At 37.6% G+C, this 15,759-nt stretch overlaps 2 protein-coding genes across 6 annotated transcripts in view; both read left to right on the top strand.

The window, feature by feature from the left end:
- The window catches only part of PLA2G6 (phospholipase A2 group VI), a 30,309-nt gene extending 21,033 nt beyond the window's left edge, over positions 1-9,276 (top strand). For 2 of the 3 annotated variants that reach the window (XM_039333550.1, XM_039333548.1), the window contains 8 exons: positions 43-133; positions 425-588; positions 1,507-1,657; positions 2,031-2,167; positions 3,235-3,389; positions 4,931-5,098; positions 6,692-6,765; positions 8,036-9,276. In XM_039333550.1, coding sequence (XP_039189484.1) covers positions 43-133; positions 425-588; positions 1,507-1,657; positions 2,031-2,167; positions 3,235-3,389; positions 4,931-5,098; positions 6,692-6,765; positions 8,036-8,180 — 1,085 coding nt within the window. In that variant the 3' untranslated portion in view covers positions 8,181-9,276. Of the gene's footprint in view, positions 1-42; positions 134-424; positions 589-1,506; positions 1,658-2,030; positions 2,168-3,234; positions 3,390-4,930; positions 5,099-6,691; positions 6,766-7,980 lie in introns of all 3 variants that reach the window. The other variant, XM_039333549.1, reaches the window with a different exon arrangement.
- A 134-nt stretch (positions 9,277-9,410) lies between these two features.
- BAIAP2L2 (BAR/IMD domain containing adaptor protein 2 like 2) overlaps positions 9,411-15,759 on the top strand; it is a 28,605-nt gene continuing 22,256 nt past the window's right edge. For 2 of the 3 annotated variants that reach the window (XM_039333553.1, XM_039333551.1), the window contains exon 1: positions 9,411-12,496. In XM_039333553.1, the coding sequence (XP_039189487.1) occupies positions 12,458-12,496 (39 nt within the window). In that variant the 5' untranslated portion in view covers positions 9,411-12,457. The remainder of the gene's footprint in view (positions 12,497-15,759) is intronic. The other variant, XM_039333552.1, reaches the window with a different exon arrangement.

Below are 15,759 nucleotides of genomic sequence, written 5' to 3'. Positions count from 1 at the left end.
AAAATTAAAAGTTTTATGTTTTGTTGCTCTATGTTTTTCTAGAATACATGGACGTCATCCATGTTTCAGCAGCTCTTGGCAACTTGCTGAGGAGACCAGATGTGGTGGATTCTGCCCCTGAGAAGAGGAGAAAGTAAGCAAGTAGGGTCAGTGAAAGTTACATAGGGGGTTTAGGTGTCCCTGCATGGGGAAGATCCAGTAAAGATCTTGGAAAGATTCCTGGAAAGAAAGGCTCCATGCCTATTGCTTCCCTTTTTCTGTGGCTCAAATGTACTCTCAGGAACAATTGCTTCGATACATTAGATATATTATATAATGCATATAAAAATTTAACTATCTCCCTGAGTCATCTTAATGTGAAAAACAAGGCAAAGTTACTTCTGGGACTGACACTTCCCTTGTTTTCTCTGTTCCTCTTCTCTAGCCAGGACCGCCTCCTGAGTCTGGACGGTGGGGGTGTTCGGGGCATTGTACTCATCCAGTTTCTCATCGCTATAGAGAAAGCTGCAGGGCGTCCCATCTCAGAGCTCTTTGACTGGGTGGCGGGGACTAGTACAGGGGGAATTCTGGCTCTGGCTATTATACAAGGTAAGAAGTGATGTGAATAGCAAGTAATCCCATGTGGAAATGACTCAGTGTGGGAGGGGAACGGTCACTGAACGGGGAAGAAAATGGGGGAGGGGTTGCTTTTAAAAACCCTGATCAGAATTGGGCTCCAGATTTCTTGTCAAACTACCACATTATATAGCTCTTCGTGCTCTTGTTTAAACCATTTTCATTGCTGCATTGGCTTTGCAATTTTTTTTGCTAGATAAACTCATAGGCTCAGTTCTTGTTTAGTTAATTTTTACTTCTAATCTTTAAGTAGGTAATTAACATGAGTTCAGTCTACAAAAGGGCTATAAAAAGCTTTTTATTGAATAGAGATGAAAAAGAACTAAAGGTTCCTGACCAAAAATTGAGATTCAGTGTTATGGTTCCATTGCTGGGAGTAGATACAAGACAACCCTAGTTTATACTGTATTACCCCCAGTACACAGATATATTTTGTGTCTGCCCATCAAACAATTCTTCAATTGTTCTTTACCATTCTTCATTGGAAGCTGCCATGTTTTATCATGTAATTAATAATAATTTAATCATTAGTCCTTATGGTCTGTATTTTAAATGACCAAGTGTTTTTCTAATTTTTCTACCAGTCTCTCAAGAGATTGAATCTGGGATCTCCTGCATTCAGAGCATGCAATATATGGAGCCTTTACACAAAATGGCTCATCTACATTGCACTCTTGCATCTGGCGTAGCCTTATGTATTCCTTCCTGCTATTGAACATTTGGTCTGGTGTTCCCCCTTCTGTCACACATTTGGTGATTTCACTCATTGCACAAAACATGGATTTCCATATTTTCACCAAGCTGTTTAGATAATTTCCCGCTTGTTTCTATCAGGTAGATTGGAACCGAAGGTGTTCTATAGAAAACCAATAATACTGTTCTTCTTCTCAGGGAAACCCATGGACTACATGCGCTGTGTATACTTTCGCATGAAAGATGAGGTCTTTCGAGGGTCACGGCCCTATGAATCAGAGCCTCTTGAAAATTTCCTGAAAAAGGAGTTTGGAGAACATACCAAAATGACAGATATCAAGAGTCCCAAGTAAGCCAAAATGAAAAGCATTGGGATGGCTTCCTGAACACCAACTTATACTTTTTGTTAATTAGCTCTGCTGGTTATTTATTTTACCTTCCCTTATTCAATAAGGTTTGGTATCTCATCAGTATCTAAATGGTAAATTGTCTAACAGAGTTATAATGCCACTTTATGACCCATAGAAGAATGATAACATGTGAATGATCCATCTTTCTTACTTCTTTCTATTAAAAGCATTTTTTATCAAGTAGTACCTGATCTCCTTTAACTAGAAGGTTGAGTCTCTTACCTTCTGCCTGGAGGGCATAAGTATTGCTGCTGTGCTATGGTCTCTGCCTTGCAATCAAGTTGAAATTTTGTCTTGTTCAACATTTTACAGAGTCATGTTGACAGCAACACTATGTGACCGACAGCCTGCTGAGCTCCATTTGTTCAGGAATTACAGTCCGCCAGAAGGAAGAAACAAATCCCGTTTCAGAATGATAGGCTCATTTCAACCAATGACCAAGCCAGAAGGTAAATACAGGTAGTCCTCGACTTACGTCCACAACTGAATCCAACATTTCTGTTGTCAAGTGAGACAGATGTTAAGTGAATTTTGCCCCATCTTACGATCTTTCTTGCCACAATTGTTAAATGAAGCATTGCAGGCATTAAGTTAGTAAAACAGGTGTTAAATGAATCTGGCTCTCCCATTGACTTTGCTCATCAGAAGGTTGCAAAAGGTGATGACATGACCCCAGACACAGCAACCATCAAATGTATGCATCAGTTGTCAAGCATCCGAATTTTGATCATGTGACTAAAGGGATACTTTTTCATAAGTGTGAAAAATATAAGTCACTTTTTGCTGCTGTAACTTTGAATGGTTACTAAATGAACTGTTGTAAGTTGAGGACTACCTGTATCCATTCCCACAGACCAGGGATCTAAGTTGCACTGGGAGTGAGTGATGAGTGGTAGGAGGAACCTGTAAGGAATACATCATTTCTGCTCATTCACCACCTTGTAAGGAAGTGGATGAAACAAAATAATCATACACTTAGCATATGTCATGTTTGGAATGAATGTATACTACATATTGTAAATAAGATTGGAACACATGACTTTCTCATGATCTTCTGCTCATAACCAAATAAAGACTGGTTACATATGCAGTGATATTTTTCTCCCATCAGAAGGATAATTTATGTATGGGGAAAAAAACATTTAGAGCAGCCCTAAGCTAAAAAAAGTAGTATTAGACAACTTTGCTAAGTATTGTAAAGGAAGCACATATGGAACTATCAGTGTCTTCTGTTTGATGGCATTTGCATTGCCAGAAATTTTGAGGAAATATTTGTTATGCACCATAATGTTTTGGGGTGTGCTTTTTTATTTCTTCTTAAGAATTAAAGTGTAATCAAAATAATGTAAAGAAATCTTTTGGCTTCGCTACTACCACCAAATCTTTCCTTGATTTGAATTTTTCTTGTGTTTATTTCCATTTCATAAATAGCCAGATAGCTTTACTTTGTTTTTATTATAATATTGATATGCATTCTTGCTGATAGTCACTACTTTTTGTCACTACTACCTTATAGATCAACTGGTGTGGCAGGCTGCCCGTTCCAGTGGAGCTGCTCCAACATATTTTCGACCCGTAGGACGATTTCTGGATGGAGGGCTGCTAGCCAACAACCCCACTTTGGATGCCATAACTGAGATCAATGAATATAACAAGTCTTTAATCCAGAAAGTATGGCTTTATTCTGCAAGAATATTTATTAAAGAGAAATTCTAATTTGCACATGCAATTTTCTAAAATGTCTAAGAGTGAACCATTTTTTCCACCCAGAGACAGTATTTTTACTTTAAAAAACAGGTTTCTAAAGAATTCAGAAAGTGGTGCATGTCTCTAGGTGGCTAAAAGGGGAAATGTTTCAGTTGGTTTTGTTCATGGTTCCGACAGACGAATCCGATCAAAAGTGAAATCAAGTCTGGAGACACACATAAACAATTCCCCAATACAAAGTTGAAAATCCCACCCCTAAAACTATGCAAGCAACTACGTTCCCCAATACATCTTCTTGGCAGGTTGCCTGCAGTCTCTGGAGCAGCCGATGACCTTGGTTCCCAAGGGACAAAAGATTATTTTGGCTAGCGAAGTACCTGGCAACCCCCCTCCCTCCATTCTATGTGGCAACCGAAAACGAATAGGAAAAATGGCTGCAGCCATGCTCATTTGTAGAGTTGACACTGTGGGGCAAGAAGAACATAAAGAAGAACATAATTTCTGCTGGAAATAAGGTGTTTTGCTGCCAAATTCAGCAGTATAATTTGTGGGTGCTCCTGATCACTAATGGGATCTAAAAGAATCCGGCAAACAGAACATTTTCATCAACTTCCCTCAGAGTAAACTGCATCAACCAATTTCTAATAGAAGCCATATCATATAGCCAGCACTTTAGTTTTACTGCTCTCTCTTTTGTTATTCATTTTTTTCTTTTAAAGTTTAATCCAAGTAGAGAAAGATGGTAATTAGGCAAAATGAAAAATTAGGTATGCAAAATTAAAAGCCTGCATGTCAATTTCTGGCTAAACATCATGGAGAGAGTGACATGTTTAATTAGAAAAGTAATCAAGTACCAGCATACCTCTTGTATATGTGCTATCCTATTTGTGATAGGATTTTTGTATGAAAACAAACAATTCCTAAGGATATATGTTCCTAAGCTCCTAGGGCTTTTTCCACACTATGCTCTGTGATATATGGCATGAAACCTTGGTTGCTGCAGTTTGGAACAACTGGAGTTTCAAAAATGTCTGCAAAACTAGCCAGAGCATTTTGCAATAATCTGCTCAGCTGAACTAACTAAAGCAAGTCTCTACAAAAAAAAAAAAAAAAGGGTTGGCAAGGTCCATCATATGATACAGGGAAAGAAAAGGTTCCCTGAGGTTTTACCAGGAAGGTAATCAAACCTTGATTTGTAACTAAATAAACTTTCGAGCTTTGTGTATAAATTTATTCCAGAATAAATGTGTAAGATGTGTAAAATGTCAAGCTACCAATCAGTTTTGTAAACAAGTTAAAGAACTCACTTACTAAATCTCCATACCTCTTTGAAGAATGGAAAAGAAAAGTAGAATAACATTCCAAATACCTATTTCATATGGACTATGCACATGCTTCTTTTGTGCTATATTCAAGCAAAATATGTGAACATGTTGGTAAGATTCCTGCCCTCTTTATCTTTGGAAGCTTGAAGTACTTGCTTGTTTTTTTTCCCATCTTTTCAGGAACAAGGTGACAAAGTGAGGAAGTTGGGAGTTGTTGTATCTCTTGGAACTGGCAGAGCACCAAAAGTGCCCGTGAGCTCTGTGGATGTCTTTCGTCCCTCCAACCCTTGGGAACTGGCCAAGACTGTCTATGGGGCTAAAGAACTAGGCAGACTGGTGGTGGACTGTGTGAGTATGAGATACAGAGAGTAGGCATCATGATATCAAATCTAAGGTGCAGATTTCTACATTTTGCAAATAAAAGGAATGTTTTGGATAGTTTGTAATACAACAATTCAAAAGCCCAATAAAGGGGAAGAAAATAGTTTTCCTAAGGTAATACTAGCAAATGTTGACCCAAAGATGCTTTTTCACAAGGCAACTCGACTTCCTTGTTTTCCTTTGAAGACATTTCACTTCTCATCCAAGAAGCTTCTTAAGCTCTGACTGGATGATGGGGAATAGAAGGATTTATACTCCTTGCAGACAGCTGGTCATTTGCTGGTCTTTTAGAAGGTCGTTGGGGCTACCTGGACATTTATCTGTGTCATCAGGATCACCTGAGTAGTGCAAATGGGTGTGGAGTCTGCAAGTGGCCCCAATGACCCTCTAAAAGAATGCAAATGACCAGCTGTCTGCAAGGAGTATAAGTCCTTCCATTCCCCACCATCCAGTCAGAGTTGAAGAAGCTTCTTGGATGAGAAGAGAAATGTCTTCAAAGGAAAATGAGAAAGTCCAGTTGCCTCGTGGAAAAAGCATCTTTGGGACAACTATGACCTGGATGACTGAGAGTCCTTATATTCTTTGAGCTTGGTTGTTTTCTTGTAGATGTTTCATTACCCAAACTAGGTAACATCATTAGTGCTAGTAGGGAGTGGGGTTTGCTCTCATTTTATATACTAGTGACTTGCCCTATCAGTGTTGGTGGGGATGGTTTTAGAGGTTCTTTGTCTGGCGTATATACTGTTAGCTTGTTTGGCAGTTCCTTGATTGGGATATTCTTGATTGTTGATCTGATGTTAATCTTGGTGTTAATCTCTACTCATCTGGGTGATAGCTGCTGGTGGGTAGGTGTTTTATTGTTCCCTTTTTGGCTTGTTGATAATCTCTTGAATGCCATGCAGATATTGTTTGTGTCCATGTGCCTATTGAGTGCCAGGCTTCCAGGAATTCTCTAGACTTGGATTGGTCTAGGATGGTCATAATTTCCCAGTTGAAATGTAATGAAATGTAATGTAATGAAATGTCTGCAAGAAAATAACCAAGCTCAGAGAACACCAAGGACCATTCAATATACTGCTCCTAAACATCTTATAATACTTTTTAAACAGCTTATCTGATCCACAGGAGCTATTCATTTTTTAGTTTCCTAACAGATTCCCTTGCTTTTTGTCCAGCTGATGAAAGCCTTCTTCACATATTTTTAGAAATTTGGAAATACAATATTTGTACGAGATAAGCTTGGTTTATATACAATGTCTTACAGAGGTGACCATTTTTATAAAGAACCAAATACTCTCCTTTATTATGTATCATTCCCCTCCGCTTTTTGTTTCTTTTTCTGTCTTATTAAGTAGGAAAATCTTTCTCGTTCTCAGGAAAACTCTGCATTGCCATATATTTCATATCTCTGTTGTTCTTAAAATTAAATTATCCAATGTGTGCTTGCCCAAACCTGCTTGTTTTTCTTTTCTTTTGAAGTTTTTTTTAAATTTGTACTGGAAATTTGTTCTGTAGAAAAACTGGCATACCTTGAATAACGTATTGGTTTTATTTTTGCAGTGCACAGATCCAGATGGACCATGTGTTGACCGTGCAGCTGCCTGGTGTGAGATGATAGATGCCCATTATTTCAGGTACAAGCCATGTCTACTGTAATACTGTGTCAGAAAAATCAAAGCGTGAACTTGTGAATGTGATTTCAGAATATGAGCTTATATAATAAACAAGGATTACCATACAGTGGCTCTGTCAGTCACGTTAGTTGAGGATAAAGCTGATTTATAGTTGAAGATTATTATGCATTCTGGCAGCCTGCACAGGCAGAGTTGAGCAAGTTCTAAATCTCAATATGTTGGTAAGCTGAAGCTTCCAGCATCATTGGTCATGTTGGCAGTGGCTGCTGAGAATGACAGTTCAGTCACATTTCAAGAGTCACAAGTTCCCTGTCTTAATAAATAGTCGTTTTTCTAGGCTGCTTTCTGCTTTTTAGGTGTTTTGTGTAAGTGGCCCTTGCAACTTTTTAATGGGACAGGATTCAACTGAGAAGTAGAGAAATATAATTCAATTATCCCATGTCTGAGCTATAGTCAGAAGGTTTTATATAAAACCAGGTTAGTGTTAATTAAGTAGACAAGACTGTGACACAGGATAATGCAAGAACAGGAAGCAAAGTTTCGATGAGGCAATGACTCAGTCCTTGATCAGAGAACTTTGCACACTAAAAAGTAGGGAAGAGCTCAAAATATTTAAATGGAAGAAGAAAACTATACAGATAGTCCTTGACTTATGTCCTGTAGTTTAACAACCATTTGAAGTTATGATGGTGCTGAAAAAAGTGACTTATGATATAGGTCCTTAAGTTTGTAACCACTTCAACATTCCCATACTCACATGATAAAAATTCACATGCTTGGCAACCAACATGTATTTACAACAATTGCAGCATCCTGGGGGGGTGGGGGAGGGAGGGCTCCCATGGTTGCCAGTTGTGATCTTCCCAGGGAGCTTTCTACAAGCAAAACTGATGAGGGAAACTGGATTTGCTCAACCATTGTGTGATTCACTTAACAACCACAGCAAAAAGTTGTTAAATCGGGTGCAACTGATCCAATGACTGCATCAGTGATGGAAAATAAGGTCCCAATTGTTGTTGTAAGTTGAGGACTATTTGTATTGGCTTTTTCTGTCACCAGGTTTTGTCAGTGATATCCTGAAAACATGGGTGTGGGGGGGGAAGCTTTTGGAATCTAAAAGTGAAGGTCCTATGATGCTCCTGTTGTACCCCATTGTTCCCCTTGTATTTTGTTTTCTCTGTTGAACACTTCTTTGCCCTACATTCTTACCTTCAGTTGCAGCATATGCACAAAACTGCTGTTCTTGTTAACATCTTGCTGATGCCCACAGATTCAGTCCCTCTTTTGAGACAGACATAATGCTGGATGAAGTGAGCAATACAATCCTGGTAAACATGCTCTGGGAGACTCAGATCTACATTTATCAACATTGGGATAAATTCGAGCAGTTGGTAGAGCAGCTCCTAATTAAATAAAGCTTTGTGAAGATTTTTGGTACAAATAATGCCTGCCTTGAGCTGCAGCTTGGATTATCAATGAGAAGTAGCAGAGTCTGCTGGCCAGTGGCTTGCCCCGTTGTCTTCATACCAGAAAAATCAAGTAGAAAAATATAAGGATTGCTCCCATCAAAACATCCTTCAGCTGTTCTGTATCCTGTGACTGTCTCCCACCCCACCTCAATGTGCTGCTACACCAGTAATCTTAAAGGTTTAGATCATTTCACTTTGTTTGTTGATCAGAATTGGATCATTTCTGCCTGCAATCTAAGATTAGTTGTATGCTATGAACTAATTACTTATACCTTTGTATCTAAGGTTGTACATAAGGACTTGAACAATTGAAATTGCTCTTTTTTTCCTATTTACAAGTCATGTCTTGAGTTTTTTGTTATATGGAAGGTGGAGATTTTTTTTACACATGAGAAAACCTACCATTCCCTTTCAACATTATTGGTACTAGGCAAACTCCTTTGCTCATTCTAGACCAAAAACCATCCTAAATACTTGTTCCCTTACTTCAGACTCCTTTTTTCTGAATCTTCCCACCCCCAAAGAAGTCACTTTGCTATGAGTGGCACTAAAGAATCCTGGAGGAATGGAGGACAGGCTTCCTTACAGGAGGCAGGCTTGGACAATAGTCTTCTCAAACAAAGACATTTCTGAATAAGGATGAAAAATGTAGGAATGGGCAGAGATCAAATAAGGAGACATTTGATTAACAAAGTCAATAATTGGGCCCATGTTTTTATGGTTGGTTTTTCTGTTTTCTCATACTCTTTCTTCCTTATTGCATTAATTTTTCTACTTATGAATGCTGTATTTGCTGTTTTGTTTAGGCCAAAAATTTAAGGTACTACTGTTTAACAAAAATGCACTGTTTTTCTAAGATTTAACTGACTTAATAGGATGCATTGGAATTGTTGAAAAACTGATGAGGTGAAAGTAACAGGAAATACTTCACTCTCCCATTATTTTCATAAGTTATTTCAGATTCAAATGAAAATTATGTTGACGTTAAAAAGTCCTTTTCCCCCCAAAAGCAAGTATTAAATAAAAACACTATTTTCTGAAATCTGATCATTCTTTGTCTTAACTCTTTTCATTTAAGATGTCCTAATACAAATTGCAATCTCCAATGCCCAGATGCATTTTTGCTTGATTTTATTGCAAATTGAGCACTTTATTAAAAAAAAAACCCTCTTAAAAACTGGCAATTCAAACTGCATAAGATCAACTTTAGGGAATTCTTAGCCAATATCTGGAAGTCACCTGTCAGAGAAAGGCTACTCTGTATGACATAAGTGAATTTTTAAATATTTTGTGGTGTGAGAATTGCTGTATTTAACCTAAAGAAAGATGAGGGGGGTTTCTCCAAATAAATCCCTGTGAGTGGATGGATGCATGTGTATCATTTTGCATTCAGTGAGTGAATGATAAAAAGAAGAGGTGATGGTGAAAGTAAATAAATTGAGGGTGGGAGGTCCAAATCACCAAAGTAAGTAGCTGAAAGTGAACAAAGCTGTCACTGATGTGTTTTCCTATTCCCTTCCATGGGTAAAGGCAAAGCTGCTCTATCCATTGAAACCACATTTGGGAAGGAAATTAGGGCAGTTTGATTAATATGGTAGCTGAAAGGAGGTAAGGAGCCTTGAACTCAATGAAACCAACTATACAGTAACTATGGATGGGTTTCCTTATGCTTGCAATGGAGTACAAAGACTTTATTGATTTATTTTTTTTGCAAACAGAAGGGAAAAACTGCTTAATGTTGCCTTTCCTGAATTTCTAGCTGATCTTACCTAGAGTAAACTGGATGAAGTGATCCATCCAAAGCATAGCATCACCAGTCCATATGAATCTGGGAATACAAGCCATTCAACTCAGTAAAACTTACTACAGAGTAAACACACATAGATTTGCTATGTACAACGTAATGTGTAAAATAATGGCTTCGCTTCTTGTTTCCGTTTTTTAAAGTGTGCAGCTCTCCCTGTCTGCCACCTTGAGTACAAAATTGACAGGCCTCAAGATGTATTTTATTCTTTCACTGCCCAAATTAATAAAGAAGACCCCACATTTTTAATAAGATGCCTTCTGGAAAGGAACATTTAGTACAAGATTTAAACATTTTTTACATTAGCTACAAGCAGTATGACTGAATATTTCTAAACCCCACCAGGTGTGATCATGACTGAGTCAGAGTCAAGAGGGGCTAAAGATGTTGATCCTCTTCCATTTTGAACGAATTTAATATCTAACAAAATTGCATGCCACTGTAAGCTATGCTAATATTACATAATATTAAAGCAGGGCTTTATTTAGATCACTAAAACAGAAAGAAGCATATGTTGTTCTTGCTTTTCATTTGGGAGTAGTACTGATCATGCATTGATGACATGGGAACTGAAGAGGGGACTAAGTAACATGTGACACTATGTTTTATATGACTAGGCTAGGCATGGTATTTATCTAAAAGAGAGAAATCCTTGATTTTTTCCCCTTGGTCATTGGATAAAATAGTTCCCTTTTGTGCCAAATGTGGCATGCTCTTCCTGTAAAAATCTCAATCTAGCTGCATTAATTAAATCCCTTTTATCTACTAAACCTAATGCCAACCCAATTGTGCCTAATTAGGCCTTCCCCTTAGTAAGGTTTTTCCTTCAGTTGCTGTATGTTTGTGCAGATGGGGAGCAATTTTATGAAAGGCTACTTTACTTCACAGGCAATCAGTACTCAATAATTAATAGTGGTGGGCCTTTATAAGTGGGTTCTATGCTTGTTTGGAATATGTCTGTGCATAGCCACTTTGTGGCTTTGGTTAATGTAAATTTGGCCCTTCTGACTCAGAGGTTTACTTGGAAAATTGCTGTGGGTGATACACTAGGACCTATCAGATAAAGTCACTTAGATTCATTCCAAATTGAACTCTTGTAGGTTCTGTGGAGGTGATCAAGGCTCAGTCTGGCTTGGTTATCTGGGAGGAGTTTGATCCTTTTGATCCTAATGACAAGGACAGGGTTCTTGGAGTTACAAACTCAGGTACCTGTACTTTAGATCCATGTCTCTGTCAGTTGGGTAAAATGTCCTGGGAGGTGACATATGGCTAGGTTCTGATGATGGTGAATTCTTTGAGAGGGGTGATTCCTCTGTCCCTTAAAGAAGTGGTAGTTTGTTTACCTCTCACTGGACCCAACCATATTGAACAATTTTCAATTAGTATCCAACCTTCCCTTTATAAGGAAGGCTGGAAAGATGGTGGTCATATGGCAACTCAAGAAACCTTGGAGAAACTGGATTATCTGGTCTTCTTTCAGTAGAGGTTATAGCCTGGGTAAAATGGCATTGATTACATTTGATGGAAGTGGGATGTGTTTGTGCTCCCATCTCTGCTTTTCTTGACTACTCAGTGGCTTTTGATCTCATTAATGTATCCTGCTGGATTGTCTCTTTGGAGATTGGGAGTAAGTAGATAATGTTATGCTGGTTCTCTTCCTTTGGGGCTGGTTCCAGTCAGTATCAATGGGGGAAAAGTCTAACCATGGCCCCTGTTTGTGGAGTTTCACAGAGCTTGGCTCTCTTTTCACTCCTGTTTAACATCTACATGAAGCCATGGAGTGAGGTATCATCAGTATGCTGATGATATCCAACTTTATATTTCTACCTATGGCCACCTAAGTGATGGTATCAGAATATAAGTGAAAACATTACTTAGCACTGGAACAATTAAGGGCAACAAGCTTGTTCCACTCATGGACTGAAGATGAAATAAAGAACATGTCATGAAGATGTAGCAGAAAAATGCTACAGCCTGTATGTGTATTGCCTGGTTAGGCAGAAGTCAATCCAGAGATAAGTTGTTCAAAGTGCTCAACTTCATCATAATTATTTCAGTTAAGATAGTTTGATGGAACAATGCTTCACAAAGAACCATATATAGAAACTGCAATACATAATTAAGGGTGAAGATCATATGACCTCCATAGCTGTCATAAGATTCCGCCTTACCTGATATCTGATTACACCTAAAGATCAAGTTCCAACAGCACGACATGAGAATTAATTATTAAACTCTCTGGCAGTGTGTTTTTCTTTTTCAAAGCAAGCCAGCATCTTTGTTGTGCCCCACACTTGCGGAAAACTGTCTTTCAGCTGCAATTGGAGAGCTGGATTCATAAGTATTCTTTAAGATTGCATATCTTCTTAAACATCTCCGTTCCTGGAGAAGTGATTCTTGGGTCTTAAAATATTTGAGGATGGAGCAATCCTACAGATCGACAATCACTATTTATAAGGTGAGGCTTGGTTTTCTTTGTTCCTTGGATTGTAACAGCCTCTCTTAATTGGCCAAGAGAAACATGTGGTTTAAGAAGACTTTCCTTAATGGATTCTGCAGGAGACAAAATGGAGTCGAAAGAAGTTGTTAAAATATAAATGGAGAAAACCTTTGATTATTAAAAGCCGTGACAGTATAGCTTCTAAGTGCTATAGCTTTAAAAACTTGAATAAGTTAATAATCTCTGTTTTAAGTTGTGAGAGTAACTGAGGAACTTAATTCTTTGAATCTCAATCTGCTTTAGTTACAAATTTAATAGTATGGAAATAATTTATTCACATTATATGCAGCAGTTGTGTTTGTATCCAGATAGTTTGTTTTATATTATCAGATCATGCAGCCTTTAGTAGTAGAAGCAACACTGATTCCTTAAAGACCAGGTTCATACATCATACTAGGACCTTCTGTATTTTTAAAATATTTTTATTGCTTTTTAAAATAATAAAAAACCCCAAAGATGCAAAATACATAATAAAAATTTATATTAAGTGTTTAAAATAAGTGAAAAAATACAACAAAAAATATAACGTATACATTCCAGTAAACAGCTATAACTCTATATAATTATCTAATGCAAACATACATAAACACAAATATATATTTTACACACATACACACAAATTCATTTCTAATACATATGTACACTATTTTTTTAACCTACTATATTTTGTATAAATGAGTCCCATATTTGATTAAACTTAGCCTTACAAAGCGAATAATTGATTTTGATTTTCTGATTTGGGCATCTCATATATTATATATTACATATATAGCATCTTTGGTTGGATGAACAAAATTAGAATCCAAATACAATAGAACCCTGTTATCTCTGGAAATAATGGTATCTGTTAGAAAGCTGTGGATTGGAATGTCTAGTAAACATAGATACAATCTTTTTTCCTATACTAAATTGGAAAAGAGATTAATGGAATTTATTGGACTCTATATAGAAAAGTTTGTTAAGGACAGTGCTTTGTTGGAGGTGTAATCCTTCCCACAGTAGGAAGGACATCCTCCTTAAAATATATGTTTTTACGTCTTCATTTAGTGTTAGGGGAAAGTAGTGGACTATATAAATATCACTGCAACAAAAGCTAAAATTTTCAGAGGATAATCTTTTGCATTATGTATTTAATTCTTGGAACTTAATTTTTGGACAACTAGACAACGAAAATATATTCTCTGTGCCCTTACTATAGCTAAATGACTGATATTGCAACATTGGAAAAATAAATTTATGGCCCCTATTTACTTACCATTAAATAAATTGGAGACTTGATTTCTCTTGCTACATATGAGTGGATTGCCTATAGATGAAGATAATCTGTGTTTTGTTTGTTTTGGTTTAGAATATTATGTGAACTCCACTAATTTTGGTTTATTCAAGAAAGATAACAAACCATGGCATTGCCCAGTGGGCACATCTAAACAAAGAATGAACCAACTTTCCAGTTCTTTAGGTGGCAGAGGCAGAATTTGGCATTTTGTTTTCATTTTAACACACATTCAGGCAGTGAATCTTATATTAGTATTAGTGAAGATTTGCTAGGATCAGCTTTCTTGAATCAAGTGATCTGCACTAATTAGCCAAAATGTCTGGGATGATGAAAGATGTAAGTCAATATATTTTGAAGGCTGTGGTCTGGGAAAGATTATTCTAGAGCATAGGTGTTAAACTTGCCACGTCATGTGACGTGTCGCGACATATCCTGACCTTTTTCTCATTGCCGGAGTTGGGGTGGGCGCAGCCTTCGCATGATACAACTGGCCCATGGACCAGCAGTTTAACACCCCTGTTCTAGAAGAATTCTGAGGAATTCTCAGTAGTTCAAGAACAACCATTTGTAACTTCTAACAAAATGGGATGGCTTATGCCAACTGACAATTCTGTAAATTACAACCCAACCCATCTGGAGATGCTTTTGAGGAAGGCTGCTTTTGATATACAAGCTTGAAGAGGATTAGGAAGTGAAAGAAATAGTTGAAGATAAGGAGATGTTTTGAAATGGGAAAACTTACAAATTAGTAGGTTGTTGCCAACTGGGACTGTAAGAAGCATCTGACTTCCATTTTTTCTATTCTGTGGTTCCTCAAATATTTTGCATTTCATAGAATCATAGAATGTAAATCTTGGCTGACACCTGGTTTAACCTCATGCCCCGTGACATTTGGCCTAGCTAAGCTGAAAAACTTAGAGGCCAAGAAGTTCAGCCTAGAAGTAACAAGAAGGTAATCCAATATGCAGTGAAAACTAACTGCTAGATGAAAAAGAAACTACTTGGCTGCCCAACACACAAAGATCGACATCTTTTGTACACTTACTCAACAGCAAGCTCATTGATTTACAATGGTATTTATATCTAAGTAAATTTAGCAAGGCAAGGCAATGTTTATGCAACATGCTGGTTCATGGTTAACTCTACCCAAAGACACAACTACTATTGTTACCATTAGAGAATATTGCACATGGAGAGGTATAAGTGAGACTGGTAGCCTAAGCTACACCTTTTAGAGAAGATGTGCAAAAGTGTTATGTACAAGCTTCAATTGACAAAAGCCATGCAAGGCAGCAGATGTCAATATCCATAGGTCCTTCTGGTAATGGCCACAGCATATGGAAGATAGCAACTTGGAAGGTAAGAAGAATAAATGATGATGTGTTATCTGCTCCAAGAGTTTTTTCTCCACATATATAGAGAGAGCTCTTGTTTGGGGAGGGGGGGGTGAGAAAGGAATTTGGCCAAGGAATTTGCAGGAAGAGAGAGCTGTGATGGAGTTGGAAAAGCAGAAGAGAAGATGATGGTTAGCAAACTCAATTGTATTTAGGCAGTTCTGGCTATTGAAGAATAGCCTGATCCAGTATGACTGAGACATCAAAAAGTTCCTGGGTGAAGGGAAGATCACTAAAGTTGAAGAAAGATGGTGTGAAATGGGATCATATTAACTCAGTGAACAATCCCCAAGGGAAAAAGGCATCCAAACATCCATTTTACTAGTAGATACATTCTACTAGCCATGGAAGATAGCTAACTAAGCATAATTAATGACCTTGATTAACTCGGTGGGGGGGAGAGGGAAGAAAGTGTTGTATATACCCTCATTTTGCTGACTGGTAACATTGGATCCCAACATAGCACCACCTTATGTTGTCTGGCACCAATTTGCTTCCAAATTTACGCCAGTAACTGTGGTTAAGATATTTGCAGCTTAACATACTTTTAA

This window comes from Crotalus tigris, unplaced genomic scaffold (assembly GCF_016545835.1).
Source record: "Crotalus tigris isolate CLP2741 ecotype Arizona unplaced genomic scaffold, ASM1654583v1 scf7180000024506.7606697, whole genome shotgun sequence".
NCBI lineage: Eukaryota > Metazoa > Chordata > Lepidosauria > Squamata > Viperidae > Crotalus > Crotalus tigris.
Note: the sequence above shows the minus strand (reverse complement) of the source record. Positions and strands in the feature narration are given on the sequence as shown.